The sequence below is a fragment of the Scomber scombrus genome, chromosome 23, assembly GCF_963691925.1.
Source record: "Scomber scombrus chromosome 23, fScoSco1.1, whole genome shotgun sequence".
Classification (NCBI taxonomy): Eukaryota; Metazoa; Chordata; class Actinopteri; order Scombriformes; family Scombridae; genus Scomber; species Scomber scombrus.
The window spans coordinates 7,520,367-7,547,297 of record NC_084992.1 but is presented as its reverse complement, the minus strand read 5'-3'; the positions used below and the strand labels follow the sequence as shown (position 1 = coordinate 7,547,297).

The 26,931-nt window shown below is 38.2% G+C and overlaps 2 protein-coding genes across 2 annotated transcripts in view; both read right to left on the bottom strand.

The window, feature by feature from the left end:
• LOC134006074 (solute carrier family 12 member 6-like) overlaps positions 1-22,955 on the bottom strand; it is a 30,951-nt gene extending 7,996 nt beyond the window's left edge. Inside the window, exons 1-14 of the mRNA XM_062445137.1 lie at positions 22,853-22,955; positions 18,295-19,078; positions 13,382-13,476; positions 12,728-12,856; positions 10,319-10,465; positions 10,146-10,200; positions 4,472-4,602; positions 2,877-3,118; positions 2,664-2,791; positions 2,404-2,583; positions 2,143-2,307; positions 768-866; positions 388-445; positions 122-296 (exon numbers count right to left, since the gene is read on the bottom strand). Of these exons, the coding sequence (XP_062301121.1) occupies positions 122-296; positions 388-445; positions 768-866; positions 2,143-2,307; positions 2,404-2,583; positions 2,664-2,791; positions 2,877-3,118; positions 4,472-4,602; positions 10,146-10,200; positions 10,319-10,465; positions 12,728-12,856; positions 13,382-13,476; positions 18,295-18,520 (1,830 nt within the window). The 5' untranslated portion in view covers positions 18,521-19,078; positions 22,853-22,955. The remainder of the gene's footprint in view (positions 1-121; positions 297-387; positions 446-767; positions 867-2,142; positions 2,308-2,403; positions 2,584-2,663; positions 2,792-2,876; positions 3,119-4,471; positions 4,603-10,145; positions 10,201-10,318; positions 10,466-12,727; positions 12,857-13,381; positions 13,477-18,294; positions 19,079-22,852) is intronic.
• A 1,184-nt stretch (positions 22,956-24,139) lies between these two features.
• nop10 (NOP10 ribonucleoprotein homolog (yeast)) lies at positions 24,140-26,408 on the bottom strand. Its single transcript, XM_062444905.1, has 2 exons — positions 26,209-26,408; positions 24,140-24,562 (listed from the first exon to the last, which is right to left on the bottom strand). The coding sequence occupies exons 1-2, from the start codon at positions 26,260-26,262 to the stop codon at positions 24,422-24,424; spliced, it is 195 nt and encodes a 64-aa protein (XP_062300889.1). The 5' UTR covers positions 26,263-26,408; the 3' UTR covers positions 24,140-24,421.
• Between the last annotated feature and the right edge of the window lie 523 nt (positions 26,409-26,931).

Genomic DNA, 26,931 nt, shown 5'->3' with positions numbered 1-26,931 from the left:
TCTCTACAGATTCAGTTCTTTGGTCCAGGTTTTATTTGTTCCAGATGTGCGTAGAAGGAAACACACATTCTTATTCTAATTTTGGCTTCCTGTGTTCCAAATCAAAAGTCGCAGCTCTAACCCGGAGGAAGGGGATGATGTTGTCCTTGGCGATGGCCTGCAGGAGTCGCGGGGCTCCCGTCAGCGACTGGAGGCCGGCGCCGCACGTTGAGAAGAAAGAGCCGACCACGATGACCCAGGGAGTCGGCCACGCCAGAGTCCCCACCACCAGATTCCCTTGAACTGAGTCTCCAAACCTGCAGGAAGAAAAAAAACATGCATATTAAGACCTTTTCTTTTCAATAGCAGCAGATAGAAATAGACAGATAGAAGAAAAGATGTACTGACTTGTCTCTGAGGACCACACCTTCGATGCAGGAGCCAAACAAGACAACACTGGACAAGTCTGGACGGACAGCGCTCAGGAAAAAAACCCACCCGGCAGTCAAATCATATCAAATTAAATACACCCTGAGTGCCTTTTAAAAGCAAATAGGAAATAAAGTATCCTCTTCATGCTGCGGACTATAAAACAAGCACTTCATTTAGCTGAAGTGATGGTCATTAAACTCTACAGTGACATAAAAACATAATCCAGACAGACGATTTCCATAATGATAAAAGAAAAAAGATACTTGTGTTGTGATTTTAATACCCGGCTGGACAAAAAACAAAAAGTGTGAATGGTGCTTTGAGTTGTCGAAACTTGAAACGAACAGAAAGGATACAGACGATGGAGGTGGTGAGGATGGCGAGGATTGTGCCGATGGGGATGGAGCGCTGAGCGTCTTTCAGATCCCCCGACCGGTTTGAACCGGCCATGATTCCTGAAGAAAAGAAGAAAAAAAACCAGCACTATTAAAGCCCACAATTGGCTAAAAGAAACACATACTTGAACTCCTTTATTGCCAGTGCCATAAAGCCAAAAAAAGTTATTTAAGTTATTAATGCTCTATATTCTTATTCTGTTTTTAGGAGGATGTATTTTATGCCTCAGTTATGAATGGTGAGTCAAGTCTAAAATTATTATTATTTCTGAATCCCAATTTAAAGTAAGAGGAGAAAATGAGTTTTTAAGGACCTTTTTTCGAAATTATCTATCATTATTTATAAAGATTTATCTTTCATTAACACTATCATTTCCTATTCTGCTGTCAGACAGGGCTGGGTGATACGGTCAGAATCAATATTGCATTGAGATTTTGGATATAATGACAAAGTGGAAAATCCATATAATTATATCACAATATTCATAATCTAATTCAATATAAAATATCACAATATCAACATAATATAAATTTATTGCCCTGTCCTACTGTCACAGGTGACATCTTGCATCATTAAAAATGGGAGGGGGGGGAGGGTTCATAGTGTCCCAGCGTGGAACTCATACTGTAATTCTAGTCTCAATCTCAAATCCAAGTACCGTCTCCATTTCTTCCGATATCTATTATTACCCTCCTCTGTATCGTGTCTCAAGATAAATGTTCTTTTACTATTTCTATCCAGTCTAAGATTGCCAGAGACTTACTGCTCAGCCATTTCCTGGTTATTGCTTTTTTTTTTGCTACTTGATAATAATATTTGTAATAAAAATCTGTCTTGTTTACTCATTCCAGCTCGTATGTTGCCATTATAACATCTACCCAGTGTGAAGTAATATTAGGGCAGTTTAGGGCTCCTTCAGTCCACATGTTGAAGTGTAATTGGGGAAGATACTTCACCCTAAAATTACTCCTGCTGGCTCATATCATGCTGAATGTGTGTGAATGTGGCTTGTAGTATAAAAGCGGTTTGAGAGGTCGGAAAACTAGAAAGGTGCTGTATAAGTGCAGCCAATTTCCCATTAAAATACATAAAAGACCTGTTATAAAAGTTGAAATATGAGCATAAAACAACATTTAATTCATGAATAATGTGAAATCCAAAAACTGACATCCTGATACGATACCATTATGATCCTGACAGAGCAGCGAGAATAAAATCAATATGACACCCACTGAGCTCTTCCTGTCAGTGATGCAACAATTACATGTTTACTTTTTTTTTCTAGTGTTGCTATTTGTATTTGTGACCCTTTAACATTTTGAGGAAGAGCGTTACCTGTGACGGAGGGGAAGAAGATGCCCACTAGCAGTGTGAAGGAGGTGGTGATGTCGGCGAACACGTACGGCTGCCGAGTGGACGACGGGTGTATGACGTGAGAGGAGCTCATGGCGGCTTTCTCCACCACGTCGCCTTTGCTGAGGTAGGCGCTCCACAAGTTCTCTGTGAGGAGATTTAAATTCGAGCTGGTTAGACGGAGTATGAAGTGAATTTATCAGCGTTCAGTCAGTAATAAACACACACACACACACACACTACCTGAAATGATCCCGCTGGCCAGACCGGGGATTCCTTCGATGTTTGAGAAATTGTTGGACATGAAGTATTCGTCGCAGGAGGCGTTGAGTTCGGCGTTCTGGCAAAACCGGCTCCAGATGTACGTGGTCTTCTCCACGAGAACGTGACCCGGGTCGAGCGTTGGAGCCACCGTGCCGTTTTCTATTGAAAGAGAGAAGATCGGTGAGAGTGAGCGTGTCTGTCAGTATAGTAGGAAAGCCAATATTCGTGATCTAACCCACCATTGGTGAACGTGAAGTTGCTGTTTTCTCTCTCCGCCTGCTCTTTGATCTGCAGCATGATGGTTTTCGCACACTGTCTGTCCTCGAGATCGTGGGCGTTGATCGTCCTGTTTCCTAGCATGCACACCCTGCGGACGGAAGCCGATCGGTCAGTCAAAACAGCGATGATTCGAGATTAAAAGGAACGGTTTTAAAAGTGATGACGACACTCACGGGAAATTTGGCGGTTTGAAGGCGGACACCAGCGCTCCGACGTAGATGGAGACGATGGAGACGATGACGCACGCCAAGAAGATGGAGGCCAGCTTGTTGACGTACTTCACACCCACGAAGACCAGCAGGGACATGAGCAGGAGGCAGATGGAGCCGTAGATACGCATGTTGTTCAACATCGCCGCCCCTTCGCCTTCGAGACCCTTGGCCTTAAAGATGGCCGCGTCGGGGGCGATGTACATCTGGAGGCGAGATGAGAAGACAGGATGCAACAGAGATAAAGGAAAAGACCTCGAAGGGGTGCAGAGACATGCTCAAATTATTAAAATAAGTTAGATATTATAATAAAGAGTGCAAATACAAGATGCATAACTCTTTAGGTGCCTGAAGCTGCAAAGAACTCGTAATGAGGTCGATAATGACACAGATTAAAGGTTGTGCAATGAAAAGGAGATACAATAAGTAATCCCTTTAATATCTCTCTGTGTATCAGACGTTGGTGGGCGATGCTGCACATGAACGAAAAGGACAATATTAGACTTCTTTATGATATTTGATATAATACGCCAGATTAGGCAAAAACTGGGCACTGGAATTTGTTTAAATCATCGATTTAAAAGGTTTCTAAATTGATTTTCTAGCTTTTAAAGAATCTCTTTGGTATGACAAAATACTCTCATTACTACAGAGAAAAAGCATAAATTAACCATTTAATAGCTGAAGAACCAAATCTGTCCTTAAAAGGATTTGGCTGTGAAATTTCGGTTTTCATGTGCAGATTCAAACCAACAAAGCCTGATACATATATATCTTATTCCTTTGTGTTGTAGACCTCCGTTGTTGTCCAAAAACTATTAAAAACATCACACAGCTGCACTGGGTGACACGTTCCTTCACCAAGAAGATTATGATCATGGTTTGGTTTGACGGTTTATGACAAATCAATCAATCTTTATTTATATTTAGCGCCAAATCACAACAAACGTCACCTCAAGGCACTTTTATTTGATTTAAAAAGACAAGAAAAAAACTCCCCTTTAACAGGAAGAAACGTCAGGAAGAACCGGGCTCTAAAGCATAACGTATTGAATTATCACCTAAATTCTGTGTTGAACCTTTTTTAGCCAACTTCATTCTAACTTATCACCACAGGGTTTTGGGTCAATGACGTGACGCAACACAGTGTCAATTGGTGTAACCAGTCTTTTTTTCATAAAAATCTGATTATACACAGGAAAATAAATGTGATGCTGCTTTTAAAAGTATTTAAGATATTTTTCAATTGCTCATCTTGCTGACCCTTATTTGTCACTGACCTTTTTATGTATATATTTTTTGGAAATTATGGTCAATAGGCCTCATTTAAAGAAGCTATACCTAATTTTTGAGTTAATGCCTGTTGTTAGGAGACTTGGAAACAGCTCCAAAGCTTGTTTTTGGACAAAAGGTGGAGGTTTAAGGCACACAGGAATAAGATATATCAGGATTTGGATGAGACACATATATCATATGTTGATGAAAAGCTAAATGATGAATATAGCAATGATGATGATGATGATGGAGGAGGTGATGATGATGAGGAAGCCAAAACCCACCAGAAGGATCTCAATGGCTCCAAGGATGTACATGGCTCCGGCGAAGGTGGTGCCCAGGTAGAAACAGAGGCCCACCGCCCCCCCAAACTCTGGACCCAGAGAGCGGCTGATCATGAAGTAAGAGCCTCCCGCTGGAGAGGGAGGAGAGAGAGAGAGGGAAAGAGGGAGGAGGAAGAGAGAGAGAGAGAGAGAAAGCAGGGCAGGTTGTACATCAAAGTTGGAGGAAGTGGAAATGGAGAGAAAGAGGGAGACAGAAAAGCAGAGAGGATGGAAAATGGGAGAAAGAGAAGGGACATACAGGTAAAGACATGGAGAGAAAGAGAGAGAGAGGGAGAGAGAGGGAGAGAGAGAGAGAGAGAGGGGGATGGATGGTTAGTAACATTATGATGTTAGGAAGGAAAACAGAGAGAGAGAAAAAGAGGACAGCTGATGAGAGAAGTCATCCTATGCTTGTAGAAAATAAGCATGATGTTCTACGTGACACATTGGAGAAAGAAAACAGAGCAGATTCTTTGGTCAAATCGTATCTGCAGACAACTCTTCACGACTGTTTTGGTTTTTTTTGCCTCACTTGAAGTAATCGAAGTAACTCCCGAGGTATCAGATCTCAGCACGCTCTTTCATGTACTGAAAACTGGCTTACACCTTTTGACAGTGCTTCCTCGTTGAGCTGCAGTGGAGGAAAAATAACTCAAACTTTAGGAAATATTCACTTGATTTGTCTAAAAAACTCTTTTAAGCCTCTGATGAATCTCTTCAGAGCTGGTGTGGACAGGAGGAAAGATTACAGCAACCAAAAGCTGTAATTAATTTTTTTTTAAAAAGTGAATCTTCTTTAAATTTAAAAAGATTTGAGGGGAAAATCTTGTTTATATTCATCAAAGTAAAGCATCAAATACAGCATTATTTTGGTATTAAAGAGGACATATTATACTTCTATTAACGCCTCATAATGATGGAAGCTAAAACGGCCTGTTAATAGACAGAGGCTGAACTGATTGGCTGCATAAAGAGCCAGTATAAGATAAATAAGGAGTTTTTTAAAACCGTAAATCATGCAAAGAGATTCTAGTAGAAAAAAAGAAATCTGGAAATATGCATACGTCCCCTTTAATACTTCCTCATACACATTATTCCTCCCATCTGGTACTCCAAGTGAGCTCAAGCAAACAGTGTGAATAATTTGCTGATACAATTTGAACCAGTAATAAAAACAGATCATATGGAGGGAATCATAACAATAAAGAGCAAATTCACAACTGTGACTGTAAGCTCAGAATTCAGCGTTTGGTTTCCAAAATACTGGATTTCATCAGGTACATGTGACAAAAGTCGACGGCTTCCAAAATGGGTACGGGTCAATGATGGGGGGGGGGGGTTTTCTGTGTCCATGTGGTTTAGTCAAATTTAAAAAGGTTAAAATGTGAAAATAAACGTATAAAATAACTTGCACACATTCTTTTTTTGTGGACGCAGTATCAAATTTCTGCTTTTAATCCATTTTGAGAGAATATATTAGAGGATTATGGCAAAAATGTCTAAGTGGTGTAACCATAAAAACTTTGTACCAAATAATTCAACTTGCTTAAAAACAGTAAATTCTCAATAAAACACCATATCAACTAGTTTGGCATGATCTTACATTATAACTTTTTATATTAAATAAAGGTAATGGAATACAATTGTTCTAAATATTACATTTCATCTGGTAACCATGGAGATCAGGTAATTAGTAATTATTAGTATAAGTCCACTTAAATACACTGTAGGTGGATAAAATATTTAATATGTATCATTATTTTGTGGTTACACCATTTGACATTTTCAGGAGCATTCAGTCTTACTTTCCTGATGCTGCTTTTAAAATGACATAAAACCAACAAAAATACAAAATGTACATTTTAACAAACCTGATGCTGCTTTTAAAACTATTTTTAAAGATATTTTTGAATCGCTCATCTCGCCAACCGTCACTGACCCGTATATGCACATTGGATATTGTAGATTTGAGAACACATTTAATAGGTAAACTGAATGACTTCCCCTCAACCCCGACCCTGACTGCCACAAAAGTCTATAAAACGGTGTCTGTAAAGCTTTCAGCACTCGAAAAACAAAAGCATTACAACCTTCGGTCCTTCGGTCTTTGTTGTAAGTAAACTAACGAGCAGTATTTGAGAAGCCAAACACTTTTTTCAATCACTCCTTTTAATTAACCACAGTGATCTACACACATACAAGTATTAACTACCATCTGAGTATACAGTAGATGGTGAGAAAAAGCATGAGCGCTCGAAGCTGTTTTCAGGTGAGAGGAGAGAGAGAGAGAGAGAGAGAGAGAGAGAGAGAGAGAGAGAGAGAGAGAGAGAGAGAGAGAGAGAGAGAGAGAGAGAGAGAGAGAGAGGGAGCATGGGATGAAATGTTGGATGCCATAACAAGACAATGTTAGTCATTAATTCGCTATGTTACCGAAGGGTTTTCAGTCTACATTGAATTATCGAAATGTCACATGCTAGTGGAATTATTATCACACTACTTTGACATTTGGGATATTTGTCTTGAGGCGTCTCAGTGAGGGGTAAAAGTCGATGGCGGGTAAATATCCTGCGTTCTTTCAATGTGTGTGTCTGTGTGTGTGTGTGTGTGTGTGTGTGTGTGTGTTTGTGCACAGTGCAGACAAGAGAGGGAGAGGTAGACAGAGGGAGAGACAGGACAAACAGAGATAACACACGTTAGAAAAAAAAACATACTGGCCACAAATACTGTGTCACTACGACCCTCTTTACACCTGGAATTAACATCCATGTCTCAGGTGATCCGATCACTAGCGGACGGACGACTTATGTCACGATTTCCTTCATGCCTACTGTACGTCACTTCTGCACAGTTATCACGTCAGATTTTTAGTGCGTGCTAAAGAGCTAAAAAAGTGTTTCAAGATCTAATATACATGTCTGAGCTATTCCAACTGTTCAGATTAAAGTCAGACCGATACTGGATGTTTGGGTCCGATGCCGATACCGATATTAGAGGGTAAAAAAATGGTGATATTGATCATTTGGCCGATAATCTCATATATATATAATATGTAAATAATCGGGGTGTGACAATACACTCAGCTCACGAGACGAGATTTTAACACTATTCACACGATACTAAACTTCAATGACGAAATACATGACTGGAAAACTGTTTTATTTGACTGAAAGTAACAATGTAAAACAATGCAGGTGCATTTTGAAATGTTTTAACTCATCTTTTAATGAATGTCACTAAATGAATTATCATAATATGCAAGCACTGTAAAAGGTTTCCTCCCAGCCAACCCCCGATATAGATATTTTATATAATCTTGGTATTAATGGAAAGAACAACCATAAATATCTTAATTATATACAACCACAAATACCAAAAATGAAGTATGATGAATAAAAACTATTCTAGTATATAAATATAATCAAATTATCATACAGCATTCATCCTCAACGAGAAATATAATCACGTCGTGGCACAAGATCTCGTCACACCCCGAGTAAATAAACACGTTTAACAAATACTTGAGACAATAATATGTCATGGAGTCTGTGATATTTTACAGTTTAATATTAACTTAATTTTTATGAAATGACCACACTGCACTGAAACTATAAACGTCACCCGTAAGTTAATATGTATTACATTTAAATTAGGAAAAAGGATTAAATAAACCTAAAATGCTGCCTATAAAAATATCAGCGCATATCGGACATCATAAACACTGATACCAATACATCAGTGATAAGGTCAATATCGGCCATTAATATCGGTTGACTAATATATCGGTCGGACTCTAGTTCAGATTACTCTAAGCATACGCTCATATCCATTTTTGTTTTTTTCAATCGCTGGCACGATTTTACCAAAACAATCGCAACACCCTGCATTGATGACACATTTTCCTTTTAAGTCATCGTCATCGGTTCACGATGCGTCTCGGTGGTCGTTTACACTTGTATTTAACGCTGTCGACTTGTGATCGGATCACCGTGTTAACGTCAGGTGTAAACAGGGTCTAACACAAACTGAAAAAAGGAGCTAAAAGACGAGAATATAAAAAAACACTAGGGGAAAACAAATCTGCAAGCTCTAAATGAAAAGTATCTACAGTTCAGTTGTTACCTGGCTGGCTCACCTTAAAAAGTTCACTGAATAATCATCATTTTAAATACGCTTCAATTAGCTGAGCGATGAGCCACATACGGAAGCTTAGGAGCGGCTAACACATCAGAGTGAACGTTGGCTGCATTTGCATTTCGACACCACCGAAACCATCGGTGCTGATTTGTGTAAAGTAAGCGATAAGACAAAGTGCTGCTGATACGAATGTTGAGGGTGTCAGCATGAAAAAACAGGACAAGCTCTTAACTGTCTGATGAGATAAACTGAGGCTGATCATTAATTATTACTGCGATGGTGCACAGGGACAATGTGCAGCACTCTGGGAACAATGTGTTTTATTTCATTAATGGTTTTATTATATATATTGTATTGACTTAATCTGATTGGCCTGAATTATTAAAGGGTGTCTGCACATTTCAAGTACAAATTTAATGACTTTTAAAAACCTCTTTTCAACTTTTTCCAAGTACTCAATAGAGAAAAGTGTCACATGTGACTGTTGCACTCATACATTATATAATATGAGACATATAATAATGCAAAAGCAGCATTTTACTGTTGTAGTGGGTTGAAATTGAGCTAATTTTGGAGTCATTTATAAAGGACTGCAACAAATTATAAGTTTCATTAGAGTTCCAACTTACTGCTGATTATTTTTTTACTTTAATTAATAAGTTGATTGGTTGGTTTATGTAAAACAATCAGAAAATAAGGTTTATAACATAAACTGAAATCACATTTAATGCCTTAACTGCTACAATTCAAGACATTTTAAGACATTTTAGACAAAAACAGGCATTTATTCTGCTTATTATCTATGAACTGGCTCTCAATTTAACTTTCTGAGCCTTTACTATAAATGTTTATCTTTATTGTGAGAATCAATGCTGGATTTTTGAGACTGATACTGATCTTTATTTTAATAATTATCCATTTAATTAAGTTACAAAAGGGAATTGTGACACAGATATGTACTTAACGAGACATTTTTACAGCTAAAACATAAACTTGATACTATTTCTAAATAACATTTTTTGACATTTTATGCACTGAAATGTCAAAAAAATAGCTACTGTATACACCACCAATATATATCGGCAATGAGCTAATATCTGCCCATATATTGGCCTGGTGGATTTATTAGTCTAGCTCTACACAGACACTGACAAGAGATACATAATTACTTTAATACATTTTTTTGTAATTATTTAGTTTGTAAAATGTAAATTAACCTTTTGCTTTATATAATCAGCAACAAAAAATGTGAAAATATCAACTTTATGCTGACAAAACACAAAGAAAAGCAGTTTAATCCTAAAATATTTAAGCTCTAACTCACAAATACTTACTTTTTTTTTAGCTAAATAATTGATTAATAGTCTTTTCTAAGCTATAAATTAACTAAAGTAACACTTTGTGTTTTATAGCAGGAGATTACGACGATACACTGACACCATTCAATCCATGTATGTGTATGGGAAGGATGAACAGGAGAGAAGGAGCGGTGAAGGAATACCTGGTACGACTCCATTAGTGGCGATTGCGCTCATCGATATGGCGGTGAGCAACGTCTGGAGGAAGGACGGAAACAAAAAGAGAGATTTTAGCCACTTAAATTTGAGTTGGAATTGAAAGAACCCATGTGTGTGTGTGTGTGTGTGATATATATATACACTTTAAAACACTCACGCAGCAACAGCAGATGAAGACGATGCAGAGGGCCTGCAGAACCCCGGCGGTTCCCACCACCCACGTCAACCGAAGGAACAAGATCACGCCGAAGATGTTCTGCAGGCACGGCAGGTAGACGCCCATGAACGTCCCCATCTGTGGCGACTGGAGGCACAAGACACACAGAGATATTGGGGTTGCTCGGATGACTCTTTACCTCTACCTGGCTTTTTCTATTGTATATTGTCTATATTTTTTACTTTGGATCTTTTATTTGCGTTATTTGTTTTTATTGTAAAAATCAGCTGACTGAATAATGTTTTTAAGACTCCATTTAGGATGTTCCCCTTTTCCTCCATAGTATTAAACCACCAAACTTGAGTTTGTGCTTATACTGAACACCGCTTTGACAGTTAAGTCGTGTTTTGGTTTGTTGGCTAAATTTGTCCAAATCCTGCACAAATAGTACAAATCAGAGCAGGGTGGACAATGTAGTGAAATTAAACCACCTCCACCTCCTCCACCACAACAAGAGACTGTCTTATCTATCTGAGCCGGCTTCCTTATCAGCGGAGGACCGCGGTGTCGATCGGGGTCACGACCGACTGTACTTTCACTTGAAGACACACGAGAGTCAAGAGGGCAAGAGAGTTATAGCAGGAGATATAACTAATTTAGGAGAGGCACTCAATCACCAACTATCATGTTAAAAAGATGGATTTAACACTTTTATACGCTATATTTCTACGTGTGAATGAAGCTTCACATTAAAAAAGTCATTTAAGGACACATCGTACTGTTATCACAGGGAATTTAAACTTCGTACCTGTACCTGCCACAATCAAACCTTTAATTATGATCCTGATTGGTTTCGACTGCGTTAGAATGAGATCGTTACACCACAAGACAAAGTACATTAGAGACTGTACGTGTGCTGTAAATGATCCTACAGCACATTTAAAACAACTACAGTTATAATCCTGATGATGTTTCATGGTATTGTGACTTGCTTCTGAAACTATATGTGACATTTTTCACTTATTTGTATTCTTTAGTTACTTCTTGATATTTACTTTACTACTTGGAACTCGTTTTTATTATTTTTTAAATTTCACCTTAATGCACCTTTTCTGTCTTGTTTTACTTCATCACATCTCCTCTTTATAGTTTTACCCACTTTTTTTTTTTAATAGTGACTTTATTTTATTAATCTTTTATTATATTTTGGGTGTCCTGAATCTTTAACTCAGGTTATTCTTGCACTTCTCTTGCCTATTTAATTTGATTCTTATTAGTCTTTTTTAATTATATATATATATATATTGTGTGCATCTTGTGTCATGTGTTGGTTGAGTGTGTGTGTTATTGTATGTTTTTTCTCTGCATATGACAATAAACTTCTAGACTCTTGAATCTTTATTCATTTTTAATCCTACCTCTGAGTGTTTCCTTCCTCATTGCAGATTCGTGACAGTAACAATAGCGTTTCCTCACTTCCTTTTTTCCTTATGAGTCATTATTTAGTTCTTGTTTTGTCTTTGACTATGTAAATCACTTTGTGTTATATTACTATGTATAACAAGTCCTGTAACTAAATAAAGTCTGATTGATTTTCATTGTTAGTGAAGGGGAAGTCCGCTGGCTTCACACACTCAACAGATTCACAGGCATGAATGTACTTCAGCTTTATTGTTTTCTTAATTGCATCTCAATCAATCGGCCTCACTCGTTTACTGTTAATTATCCACCGAGTCGCATCAAAGCTGACCCCAACATTTCCTACCGATGCAATTAAGTCATTAAAAGCGTCCGATTAGCCAAACACAGAGTGGCTTCTAATGTGGAGCGCTGAACAGGAAACGCCGTGAATTTGGCACTAATGTTCATGCAACCGAAAGCAGTCGTTCATCAAAAATTCATCTACGAGACCTGCTCCTTTTCAGTTTTGACAGGGGATCAGTTTTAAATATTTAAGGGAGTCTTTTGGTGAAGAACTCCAACTTTTATTATTGTGTTGTTAATGGAAAAACTTCTCATGTCACATACGTACAATCTGATTAATCCTTCATTAAGCTAATCATGAGTCAGAATATGAAGAGTATGTAAGGGTTAAAAAAGCCAAATTATATTGACTATGATTCTATTTATAAAAGCAATAAAAGGGGGGTGAATACTTTTTATAGGCGCTGTAAAAAAGCTGCTTCTCTGTTGTATTTCTGACAAAGCAGCTGCTCGAGGAGTTTCTGAAGTTTAATATTATTGGTGTGAGAGTAGGAGTTAAATCATCATATATTCCATTTTTTAGACACTGTAGGTGTTTATCTGTGTTTTATAGTCTTTAATTATGTCACTGGGTGTTTTTACCGCACAACAAATGTAGGAGGAGTTTATTATAAAGTCCAAAAACGTGACTAAAGTTTGGTATACCTTGTAGGCTTTCTTCTTCTCGCCGATGCTCTCGGCCTCCTCGTGTTCCTTGGCACCCTGCGTCAGGTTGGTGTAGTTAGCCAGGCGGTTGAGCAGAGAAGACACTTTTGGCCGAGTGTCCATCTCCTCCTGTGGGATGAAAAGAAAGAGGGGAGGAGTGGGAGAGGAAGAGAGGGGGGGCGGAGGGGGACATTGATTCAGAGTAAAAATAGAGCAGGCAGAGGGAAGGATGAGGTGACGAGAAAGGTAAAAAGGAAGGGTAGAGATAGCCGGAGGGTAAAAAGAGAGTCGAAGACAGCAACAGATAAGACAAGAGTAAGAGGGAGAGTTCAGAAGAAGGAGGCGAAAGAAAAGGAAATTGAGGAGGGAGGAAAAAAAGCTTGTTAAAAGAAGTGGGAGAGAGAAGACGGTTTCCAGTTTCCAATTTATCTGCAGTCAGCAGCCAAATGTTGGTTATTTCTGGCTCTGTGTTATCAGACAGTTTGGCAAATAAAAAGCCACCGTTTGGAGGTTCTGTTTTTATCAGTGTGTGATAATTAAAAAAAAGATAGTGAATATTTTTAGGAAAGAAAAGAAGTGGAAAGAAAAGGGTTTTTTTGCTTTTTAAATGAGGAATGTGCTTGAAGGAGATAACAGGTTTTTTTTGTTTCGAACCTCAAATAAGGCCAAGTTTCTGTCGTAGAAGTCGTCGTCATCGACACCGTGTGTGTTGTTGATGTACACACTGGAGATTTTGGAGTTTCCATCACCTAGAAAAAGAAAAACAAGAGATTATGTGACAGAAAAAAAAGGAGGGAGAGAGGGAGGGAGAGAGAGAGAGGAACAAAAGGGAAAGAGTGACGCAGCAGGAAATCATCTTTAATAAAAGAGGACAGACTGGTGGCCATTTTCATCACTGTCATCACAGCTCAGCGAGGTGGAGTCGCACTCATATTCATTTCAACTTGCTCTCACACACACACACACACACACATGCACGTACACACACACACACACTTTGATGAAATGGCCACCATGTCGCCTGCTCAGTTTCCGCCGCAGTCAGCACAGACCACTCACTGCATCAGCAGCGTCTGAGTCAGCAACATCACTTCCCCCCCGTCGCTTTAACGGCAGCAAAACGGACGCGGCGTCACACTTAACATGAGGAGGCTCATCACGCACGGCAAGAGGCGAGAAACACACACACACACACACACGAGAGGAGAAGAAAAAAACAAACAAACAAACGAAAAACGAATTTAGGGACTTTGTGCAATACTTTGCTGCTTTTCTTTAAAGTATTTCCCGTCTTTTTATTGTTTGATCAGATTAATAATAGTGGAAATTTCAGTTCAGGAAGTCCTTTATTAATCTATTAAATGGCTACTGAAGGAACAAATTGTACCCGCCCCTCAATTGATTACCATTGTTTTTTTATAATAATAATAAACTTTATTAATAGAGCACCATACATGGGATATAATTCAATAATAAATAAAATAAATAATCTATAAATATATATATTAATACACAATAAATAAATAAATGAATATTTCAACGTTTAGTAAAAACATGTCCAGATTAAATAAATACGTTCTCACAGAGCTCATGTGTCTTTATAGCTTTAGGTTAGGTTTTAGAGTTTTCCATAACTTTGGAGCATAATTAAATTAAAGCTGAACTTCCTATTTTCTTATATATAACTGTCACATATATAACTGTGTGTATTTTACAGCGGTCGATGATCTGAGAACTCGTGAAGGATTGTAAAAACGATGCAACAATGAGAGTGAAGGAAATCTAACATCCACATGTATACTTTAGCCTTTGGCTGGCGGCTGCTGCTACTTTTGAGCCCTGAATCATCTGATTTTCTCATTTAGAAATCATGTTGATCTTTAAACTGTCGGCGGGAGTGAATGAATACGTCATCGTCTAAATGAGAAACATGCACGTATGCTTGAAGCTTTTTGCTATCTTATCAGAAAAGTAGAAAACGTCAGCAGGTTTTTAAAAAAAAAAAGAACAGTCGACACTCGTGTGAGAAGAAACGCTGGCATTTGGCTGGTGGGTGGTAACTTCCCATCCTGATAGTGTGAAACTGAGACAAAGAAAAACAAGTCGCTGGTTAATATTAAGCAGCTTGAGTACAAGGAGGGAAAAGATTAACTAGCCCTTATCCTCCTTTTTAACTTATTCATACTAAAATAAACCCAAAATAAAGGTGTTTTTAGATGACTATATAGATATGAATCAGTGCCTGCACAAACACCGTGGGATCTTTCCTCCCGTCTCGTAGGTTCAACACCCAACCTGTTGATCAGGACGGTCGAGAATCAGACGGACGATGACGTTTCTTCACCGCTCAGCCGGACGACAAAAAACGTCTCTTCAACGCATAAATCCTCACTTTTTCCTCTTATTTACTAAAGATTTGTTGCATTGTAATCTGATTCTATGTGGATAATTAGCTGATTAAGTCATTAGTCAATTATTTAGAACACATCTCTAATTATCCAATAGAAAAACTAAGAAGTAGTTACTATAAAATACCCAAAAATTGTATTAATAAAACAAATATATGTATTTTAGTGCATGTAATAAATAATAATAAAATACTCAGTGTGCTAAAAGTGGTAGAAAATCACCATTTTGTTACATTCAAATCACTGAAGATGATTATTAATTGATAATCAGAGATATAATAATTCTTTAGTCCTAATTTGATGCTAAAAAAATCCACTTAAAAAAAAACTATCACACATGAGTTATTGCTGCAGACAGAAATCCTGTCCTGTCCTGTCCCGTAAATACCTCAGCTGTGTTCACACTCAACTTAACACGAGGGAACGCAGCTGTACAACTGTGTGTGTGTGTGCATGCGTGTGTGTGCATGTGTTTCTGCCCCCAGGAGTCCCAAATCCTGCACCTGAGATTACCATACCTGAGTTTGACACCTTAATGTGTTTCTGTGTGTGTGTGTGTGTGTGTGAGAGAGTGTGCGTGAGTGAGTGTGTGTGTATGAGTGTGTGTGTGTGTGTGTGTGTGTGTGTGTGTGTGTGTGTGTGTGTGTGTGACCAGCCAGTGAAGCAGAAAGCAGATAGAGCCAGATGTGTGTGAGTGTGTGTATGTCTGTATATTTTTGTGTGTGGATGTGTGTGAGAGAGTGTATATTTGTGTGAGTTTGTATATTTGTGTGTGAGTGTGTGTGTGTGTGTGTGAGTGAGAGAGTGTGTGTGGGTGCGTGTGTGTGTGTGTATATATGTGTGTGTGAGTTTGTATGTGTGTGTGTGAGCGTGTGTGTGTTTGTACTTCATTTAATTCAGTAGCTAACTTTATTGGTGTCAACAGTGATGCATCACAGAGCATTTGACCTTTTTCTCTCTGCCTGACTCCTTCCCACTTCATCTCCTTCATTCATTAACTTCTTATTTCTGACTTTTTTTTTTTTTTTAAAGAGTGAGTGATGAATGGACGGAGAGAGAAGCGACACACACACTCTCTCTCTCTCTTTCTCTTTTTGTTTCTCGGCCTGATCGAAACTCAATCGGATTAAACAGCTCGATTTCTATTTATGGAAGCTTATTAACGAGCAGCAGCAGCAGCATCCTTACTACGATGCAGCTGCTTAAGTGGATCAGTGCGGCTAATACAGTTACATCTCTCCACTGTTATAAATGCCTCCCATCCCTCCCTCCCTCCCTCCCTCCCTCCCTCCACACCTATTTATTGAGTCTGTGAATCAGTGCTGCTATTCTTAAACACTTTATTTTGGAAAGTGAATAACTGCACTAACCAACTGCACAATCACAGCAGCCAATCTCACGTGTGTTCGTCCTGTTTTTGGAGTTTCTTTGTTGTTTTTTTGCTTAAAACTGAAGCTGCATGAAAAGGTTGCTGGTGTCAGCTAACATTAAAGTACAGAGCTGCAGGTGGGCGGAGGAGGGGCGGAGGAGGGAGGGGAGGGAAGTGAAACCTACACTAAGCTCACAAACAGACGTATGTTCTCTTATTGTTCTCGCTGTTTGAAGCTCAAGTGTTGCTTCATTCACAACGACTGTTGAGAGTTTAAATGAGTCAGAAACACATTTAAGATACACATTGGTTCATTTTAAGCTGTGAAAAAATAGCCTTTCTTTCTTTGATTCCTATAAAACAGACATTTTTAGAGATGTCTGAGAGCCTGAAAGAGCTTAAATGAATGAAAGAATGAATATATTTCTAAATAAAAATCCTTTTTTTTAACTTATTGTGTTACTGTTTACTACGATCACCGCTGATCTGAGCATTACATTATATAGTTTGTTTTTCTCGTGGCTGGAATGACGACAAAAATGGAGTATGGTGTATATTTTATTATGTGAAGCACCTGGTAACTTCTGATTGGATAGGTGCTATAGAAATAAAGTTTGTTATTACTATCATCATTATTATTATTATTATAATTATTATTATTACTATATATAGTCTGACACATATTAGCTGACATTATCCCTTCAGGAGGAATAAAACACATAAAAAAGACGGAAATTAAGTGATATCTGTTGTCCAACGACGGAGGAATACATTATAATAAAGGAAAATTAAATAAATAAATATACTAATATGCAAATAATCACACTCGGAAACATTTCAGCAACCGTATTGTTTTTTTTTTGTCTTCCATATCTTTCAGGCCCTGTTTTTCGCCCACTGTCTAAATTTTGTTGTTTATTTGTTTGTGTTTCTTTTTTATCAAATGTTTTTTGTGTTACTTTGTTTTCTGTTTTGAGCTTTCGACGGTCATTATTGTTTTTTTCCCCCTGCACCACTACCAATCTAACAATCTAAAAACAAAGGGAGGAAAAAAGCAACCTACTACGTAATTACACTTCAGGTTATCATCATAGATCTGTATCTTTTTGTCTTGAAAGGTTCATCTCAAATTTACACGTCTTGTGCTTTAATATCTCCACGATCATGTCATAAATATAATATTTAACATCCTTTAAGAGTGATTTAATTTAAACCCATTTTCAATGGTATTTACCACTGTCATGTACTACTCAGAACAGACAATATCTGTTTTTTGGGGCATTGTGTTTTATTTAAATGAGCCTAAAAGGTGAGTTATATATTGATTTTTATTCTCGTTAGAGCTTCTGATTGACAGAAGACCTAAAACATAACTTCACTAAAGTTTAGGGGAGGGGTGTGTCTCCCCTTCTCCTGAGCTGCCACTGCTGTTAGTTACACACACAGACGTTAATGTGAATCCAGTCGCTGCTGCCACTCTGTACAAAGGTGAAGACGGGGTCACCTGTTCACTACGCGCTCGTTTCTCAGCCGGTGAGTCACGACAGAGGAGTGGCCCGGCTTTACAGGTCTCCAACATGTGGATTAAAGCTGTCTGTGGCAATCTGAGTCGTGGGATTAGATCCAGTTTTTACAGCAGGGTGTGTGTGTGTGTGTGTGTGTGTGAGTGTGTGTGTGTGTGTGTGTGTGTGTGTGTGTGTGTGATCTTGTTTTACTTTCTCTCCTCTTTCTCTTCCATCCGCCCCTTTAGGAGCCCGTTATAAAAACATAAAGAAAGGAAGTGTCATCACCTTGATCCAAGTTGCTGAAGTCCGGCGTTTCGGCGCCTCCCCCCGTCGTACCCGTGGTGGTCAGTCCCCCCGAGCCCTCGCTGAGCGGGTCGCTCCGGTTGACGCTCTCCCTCGAGCCGAAGCGGACGCGGGCGGCCGAGCGGGAGCTGATGTCGGGCGATGTGTCCGACAACCCGGGGAGGTCCTCCGCTTTGGTGGGCGTCACCGTGAACCGCACCGATGCCATGGCGACTTTATTGTGAAAAGTAGAGGAGGAAGAGGAGGAAGAGGAGGAAGAGGAAGGAAGAGTGATGTGCGGGATGCAGGAGAAGAAGGATGAAGGGGGGAGGGGGGGCTAGGCGATCTCCCAGGTGATGCTGAGGTAACGGCGGCCTCTAAAGTTTAATCTGCCGCAGCTGCGATTCTCCATTGAAGCGCGCTGATTGGCCGCCAGCAGGCATGTGAAAGAATCTCCGTGACGACGGCGGCAGCGGCGACGGGGCCTCGCTCGGATCACCCGTGTGTGTGTGTGTGTGTGTGTGTGACTTAAAATCTATCAGATGCTGTTTGCTAATGAAGTGATGTTACATGAGAGCTCTTCTTTCACAGTGATGCCAGAAAAAGGAGGATGAATCTGTCGCTGCTTTCACTCGACTCTCGGCTTTTTAATCTTGAAATTGATCTGAGATGTTCTGATCGGAGCGTTCCTGCGTCTGTAAACTGGTTTTTCTTCTTCTCAAAACGTCACCAGAACGGCGTCTGACGTGCACCTCGGAGATAAAAACTGTCTCGCTGCTGACGGCACCTGTTGGCAGAGTGACAGAGACAAGGAGAGGGGAGAAAAAAACAAAGAAAATGTTAGTTTATACGTCAACAACAGCCTGTTTTATTTAAATAAATTAACAGAATGAATTAAAATGTAAATGAAAATGAATTATCTGAGTCTATAAATACATTTCCAGCTCATGTTTTTTGAGCTGTTTTGGTAACTCAGCGTAGAAATGGGGGTAAAGACCGAGCAGCGTTTGTGTCATGTGTTCGCTTGTGAAGAAAATCAGTTTTAACAGTTCTTACAAAGTTTCTTCTGTTGTAGTGACGTAAATAAAATCAAGCATAGAAGAAGAAAAAAAACTGAAAGGGAAGCAGAGTAGATCAGTTTTTAAGGGTTTAGGTTTGCCTGTGTGCTTCTAAATCAGAAATATACACAACTCAACATGATTTTCTACAACTAGAAACTAATTTAACGATAAGTTAATGTGAATCGTCAACTATTTTGATGATAAATTCACCTTTTTTTGGTCATTTTGTCTAAAACTTCTCTGGTTCCACTTGCTTTTCTCAATCACGCTGTGACCTAAAGTTGCAACAATTAGTCGATTTATCAATTACACGATCAAAGAATATGAACCGTCAACTATTCTGCTTATCAATTAATCATTTTTTGGTCATTTTGTCTAAACATCTCTGGGTTCAGCCTCTCAAATTTATATAAACTCACACAGATAAATATTTTCTGGCTGTTCTTTTGACAGTTAACTGAAACTCTTGGCTTATCAGGACAAATCGAGACATTTGATGATGTAATTTTGGCCTTTAGGAAAAAATGTTCATCATTTTCGGACATTAGATAGACAACTAATTGGTTAAATAACCAACAGATTAATCTTACAACGCACCTTACACCTGGAACGATCTTTACCGCCACTACAGCTGTTCAAAGGCCTAATCTCGACGGCTGGGTATCGGCTTTTAAGGTATCAATCTCCCACAAACGATACCTGCAATCGATCGTTTTTGCCCCAAGAGCTAGAAAATCTGACTATTTATATGGACTCACTTACAGCTAATCAAAGCAAGCGTTGTCTCAATCAATCACAATTATATATATATATATATTTTCAATGACTATAATCTGCTATATCATTATCAAATAAAAAGTACATATATAAACATCATTATCAGCTACAAACATTTATCTGTCGGTCTGTATCTCTCTCTAAGATAAACTAACTCTCTCACTCAGTCACAATTATATATTAAAAAACACATTTCTATAAGAAGAATTATTCATATCTTCAGTTTTTTCATTTACTTCCATCTAACATATCATTATTGAATAAAAAAGAATCATTATCAGCTAAAAAACACTCCTTCTATATCTCTCACTTAAAGATAAACAAACTAATAAGATCAATGAGTGACTGACTGAGGTGAACCGCAGACTCTATAATGAAGTGAAGGAAGTGTGAAACAATAACCCGTCTTAACCTCCTCGTTTGACCCGCAGGTGCAAAGTCAACTAAGCAACTCACTCTTCCTCCTCCTCCTCCTCCTTGTCCTCCTCGTCCTCGTCTTACAGGACAGGTGAAGGCTACGGCTCCTGAATTGTTATTTTAGCTTCACTTCATAATTTAATTATACATTAAAAAAAGAAAAGAAAAAAAGAAAGGGGGGGAGAAGAGCGGTTCCAACCGGTTGTGCCAGTGGCTGCTGCCTGTTTCTCTCTCTCCCTCGGCACGCAGACACATCGGGATAGCTCTCCCTTTTTTTTTTTCTCCTTCACACGCTCTGTTCCTTCTGTCCACACTCAAGACAGAGATGGATGGACGAGGAGGTAGACAGAGGTGTCACAAAGCTCTAAAAGAAGGAGCCGTAATACTCGTCTTTCCACCTACCTGGGAAGTGAAGGGTGGAGGAAGAGGAGGGAGGAGGTAGCGAGGTTGTATTTTCACAAACTTCCAGCTTCATTTGAATGCTGCAAAAAGAGGAAAAGGCAGGGGGGGGGGGGGCTTCTCTCCCTGCATTTCAGTCTGGGAAACACCCCAGGGGAGGTTATTGGTCTAGACAGACACATTCATGACTACGGGCAATTATAATAAGAGCCTGGACTGGATGCCTTTAGCTTGAGTAAGAGGAGGGAATTAAATGTGACATAAAATATGACACAACTTTCCTGTCAAATACACACTAAACAACCTTTTTACACTCCTCTGGATTAAATAAATGTTCAAATATGGTCGATATGGGACAAAAACTGTAATATATTGTGGTTTATTAGCATCAGTTTTGACTTTACTGTCAAAATTCACACAACAAACAACCTATTTACACTCCTTCCTCCTAAATGTACCATTATGGTCGATACAGGACAAAAGCTGTAATATATTGTGTTTTTTTGGCATTAGTTTTGGTGACATTAAAACCTTCTTAGTGTCCACTCTTTCAGTAATATAACACTGTGATGCAGCGTGGCACATTTTGTTCTACTTTTTTGCTAATTCAGCCTCGATTCTTGCTTTTTCAACGCTGTCATTAGTGCTCATTAGATCATTTATTTCATCTTCAGTTACATTTGTAGTATCTCATAACACATAATCAGCCATATTATGATGTGTTAGCATAATTTGGTTAAGTGGTTTTACTTCTTTAAAGGCTGTCTTACTGATTTAAGTCGTATAATTGCGTAAAAAGAGGTAAGAGTATCACCTCCACAGCCTTTAAAGCACCTAAATTATTATTTTAATGAACAATAATAAGACATTACATTAAAAATAAGGAGATAACATCCTGTCATCTCCTCTAGCTGTCAAGTCTTTGTCATGTTAATGCAGCTTGTAATGGATATGATCCACAAGACGGGGATTTAACAGCACAAAAACATGAGCCTATTAAGACATCAATTAAAATATTATATTAGTCCCCCCTCTAATCTAACAACCTGAGGGAAAAGCCCCCAGTTCATTGCTTTGCTCCTCAGTTCCCCCATCTTAAGCCAATTAAGCTAGCCATAATAATTCTGGCTTGAACCGGTCTGTGAACGTCTCACAGAGTATTATTTAAACACATACAAACAGAGCATATGTTGTTATAATAAGGAGAAGATCCAGTCCGTGAATGCCTCACAGATCATTATTACTATAACACATAAAAACAGAGAAGATCCAGTCCGTGAACGCCTCACAGATGATCATTATTATTATTATTAAAACACAAGGAGAAGATCCAGTCCGTGAACGCCTCACAGATCATTATTTTTATTATAACACAAGGAAATCTCCAGTCCGTGAACGCCTCACAGATTATTAGTATTATTATTATTAGATGTTGTTATAATACGAGAAGATGAGGAGCAGGTGTTTGTTGTTTTAACCTTTTTTTAGGAGCATCTTTTATATTTTATATATTATTTTTAATCATGACAAAAGGACTGCGGCATCTGTGTGAAGCTGGCTACAACAACCGGCTTGAACCGGTGCCTGAACGCCTCACAGCTTATTATTATTATTATTATTATAACATATAAAAAACGGAAGGAAGGAGTAATAATTACCCTGTTAAAATGATTTAAGCAGCATGTAAATATATATGTATAAGTGAGGGTTCAACCATCACTTCTGTAGGTAGAGGTGGAGACAGAGAAAGAGAGAGAGAAAGAGAGGAGAGGAGAGGAGGATGAAGCCGAAGCTAGTGTTAGCCATGCCCGCTTCATAGACAGTCAACTCCCGGTTAACTTATCTCACTGACAGCGACGGAACCACACAGAATAAAACTGTACATAATGTAAAGGTAAAGCACTCACCTGGCTCAAGTTCTCCCCACAACCGAGAAGGGTTATTTTCTGTTTCGTTTGGCTTCCCCTCCCGGGCTTTTCTCGGCACTTTTTTTTGTGTGTGTGGTCCAACCGACCCAACAGAAAACATGCGCAGCGCCACTCAGATGTCCCGTCTGCGTTGCCGTCGTTACAATGGTCTGCGCATGCGTGGTGTCGGACACAACAGACAAAAAAGGCCACATGGGAATTGTAGTCCAAAAGGTGCTCATGCGCAATTTAGACTCAAGCAGTGTTTTTAGTGCTGCTATTTGTAATTTAACTATTCATTAATTCACCATGTTGTTATGTTGTTAAAGTAGTTACATAAATACAGTTTGAGTAGAAATAGTGAGTTAAAGAGGAATGAATGGGATAAAATAGGGAGTGTCACAAGTTAATGTATGCATAAATAAATAGGCCTAATGAATGTCACTTATTTTGCTATTAGTGTATTCTCCTGTATGTTTAAGCCCATTTCCTTCAATGTGACGAAAAAAAAAGATCAAAATAATGACTAAGCATCTTTAAATAATGACATACTATTTCAAAATGATTCAGTATCTCAAAATGTTGATTTAGTATCTCAAAAATAATGAGATAATCATAGGTCATAAGATGAGTCATTATTTTGATAAAGTTTCTCATTATAATGAATTACATAATTTTTTCCCCCCCCATCACATTGGCAGAAATGGGCTTCCACACCTATGATCTCTTTGGTGACACTGGTTTAAATCTGTTTTGTATTTTGAAAAAACAAGTGAACAAAAGCTCTTTTACTGCAATACATCAGGAAAATCATTTAAACCTTAAATTTTTTCACCACTATCGTAACATAATGCCATCTGAAAAAGGATGTAACAAGCCAGCATTGAGCAGATAATTGGACTTTCTTCCACTTCCACAAAAATCCAATTTTGACTTTTTTTTTTTTGCAGTCACCTTCTTGTATCAGACAGGTGTGTCCTAGAAAACCAGGACAAGGCCTGAAATTACAGTCTATAAATGTTTCTGGGTGATGCCCTGTCACTTAAAAGCTCCCATAGGAGTAGAAACATAAAAGGTGGTTGACGAATTAAAGGAAACACTTAAAGTAAGGTGTATTAATAACAAGCTGGGTAACCATAAACACAAATTCTACAAGTATCTGGACTCTAGTGGAGGGAAAACATCTTTAAGTTTAATTGGGTTGAGATCTAGTGAATAAAGACATCTGCTTCTTCAAATTGTCACCAGCCTCTATTTAATCCGACACAGAAACAACCGACTACAATCCATCAACCTAATATTTATTCAGCATTAATACAAAAATCAGAAAAACATCATCAAACGAACGTCGACAAATTGAAAACGATACAACACGTGAGAAAGAAGATGCTTTAACGTCGTAGTTGAAGCTGATATTTTAAGTCCCCTAAATTCAGGTGAAACTGAGGAGATGTGTAGTTGGTTTATTACAGTCTCATCTTCGCCTTCATCCCTCCGTTTCCTTTGTCTGTTCTCCATCCATCCTTACATCCTCCCGTCGTCGTCCTCCACCCCCCGTCTCTCTCTCTCTTACAGGATAGGTCTGGGCTGCTGGGTCATCAGGAGGTTGAAGCGTTTCTTCAGAATCACCCGATGTCTGGAGAACTTGTCGTCTGGGGAGAAGCGGGCCGGGTGAGCCGAGCTGGTCGGCATCCCGTCAGGTCCCACCTTCTGTTGGCGGCAAAGAGGGAAGAAGAAAGTTAATTAAATAAAAAGTTGATTTCAGTGCAGGAAGATATGACTATAATAAAGATTTGCTTAGATAATAAAATACAAATAAAATAGGACTTGGAAGTAGATATACAGAAATGTTATGCAACGTTGCATTCAGGAATAAATTATTTTAACTTCTTGGGTGTTAATCTTATGTAACCCTTACATTTTATGCATATTGATATTGATTTATGCATATATTCAATTTCATCATGTCATGTCCCATATTTGACTCCATGTCTGGTTTTCCTGGTTCTGTGTTTATTTGTATGAGCATTGTGTGTTTGAGGGTTTGTATGAAAGTATCAAATAAAACTGGAAGATTACAAAGTAGACGATAATCAAATCAAAGCAGAGCAACAACAACTTGTCGATTAGTGTGTTAGCAGATTGACAGACCATTAATATGCAACTATTTTCATAATAAAATCATTGTTTTAGTGATTTTTTAAAGCCAAAATGCCAGACAGTTACTGGTTCAAGTGAGGATTTTATAGATTTTTTTGTCTTCTGTGATGATAAACTGAATATTTTTAGGTTTTTTAATCATTGGTTGGACAAAATAAGACATGTGAAAACATAATTTGTTTGTCACTGTGCCTCTGTTACTTCCCCTCAAGCCCAACCAGTCAAGGCAGATGGCCGCCCACCTAGAGTCCGGTTCTGCCTGAGGTTTCTTCCTGTTAAAGGGGAGTTTTTATTCGCCACCGTCACCAAATGCTGCTCATGTGGGAATGTTGAGTCTCTTTAAATTAAACTAAATAGTTCAGTCTAGACCTGCTCTATGTGTAAAGTGCCTTGAGATGACTTCTGTTATGATTTATAAATAAAAATTGATTGATCAACTTAGGCTGTGGGGAATTATAAAGGGCATTACATTTGACTTATAGCAAATATCGCAGCAGAAAACTTAACAGCTATTAAAATCTATGAAACTTCTTACACATAATCTAAGTGTTTCATGCAAGCAATATAAAGAAAAGGTTTGTTATGTTGGATATGTGATGAGCTACTTTAGCAATTTGCTAAGCAAACTTAGCAATTATAAAGAGCATTATATTTGACTTTTGGCAAATGTTGCAGCAGATAACTTCACAGCATTATATATAAACATGATATGTTATTATAAATGCATGCTCTCTATATCATTATTAATGTGATATTTAGTTTATATTTAGTTGAAGACAGGCTTTCTTGTTGTAGTGTTGTGTATAGATGGTGAGATACTTTCTAAAACCTTACTTCACTGACTATGATAATAACTTTAAATATATTTAAAGTTATCACAGTGTCTTTGTTATTTCATTGATACAGTACTTGTTAACAGCTGGAAGAGATTAAATAGACTGCTAATGAAGCCTAAAGTGTTGATAGTCATGTTATGTTCTCCTGTGTTTAATTTTAAGAACCTTTGTTCAAGTTTAGCAGAAAACTACAAGACAAAAGTTAATCATCTAAAGCTCACCTTATAACAACTAGAGATCAAAAAGAGTGAGTTTAACTTCTTCTGCACTGAAAGACTGAACTATAATTACTTAAATAATGCAGCTAAACATGTTAATATAGAGTAAAGTGATATTAGAGGGATGTAAACACAGCTGTACCTTCAGGGTGTAGACTCTGTCTCCATTCTCATCGACGTGATATTGCAGAAACATGTCGACAAACTCAAGTTTTAAATCTTCAGAGGCGAGAAAAAAAAGTTGTTTTTGTGTCTAGAAAACAACAAAAAGCTCCAGGTTACACACGGCTCCCTTTCACCTCGTTTTCTTTCTCCCCACGTGTGGCGAAGTTTCTGGTAGAAGACCGGATATCCGCCTCAGTAGTCAAGGCGCAAAGCATCATGGGGAATGGAGTTTCTTTAAAAATAAAGCAGGACTATAATTGTTGATATTTGCATATTTATGCAAATATCAAAAGGTGGAGCAAATTCCACCTTTTAAGAGAGAAAGTCCAATCTCTTAAAGGGTGGAATTTGCTCCGTTTCCATGGAGACGGTTGAGTTAGAATCACATGACCTCACTACAAAGTTCTTTTATTTACATTTAACAATAAAAATATGGATAAAATATCATTTAATTCAATGTTTTTCCATTCAAATGCTCGAGGGTTTACATTATAAATAAATGTATCAAATATAATCTGATATTAAAACATAGCACTATCTTATCAGACATGTTTAATTGAGGGACATAATTTAAACATAATTATGAAGCATGTTTGTAAATCACTGGTTGTTCTAATGCTGCTGCATATTTGAATCAGTACATATAAAGTAATATAAAATACAGCTGCTATAGTGTAACACAAACCATACACTTAAACTA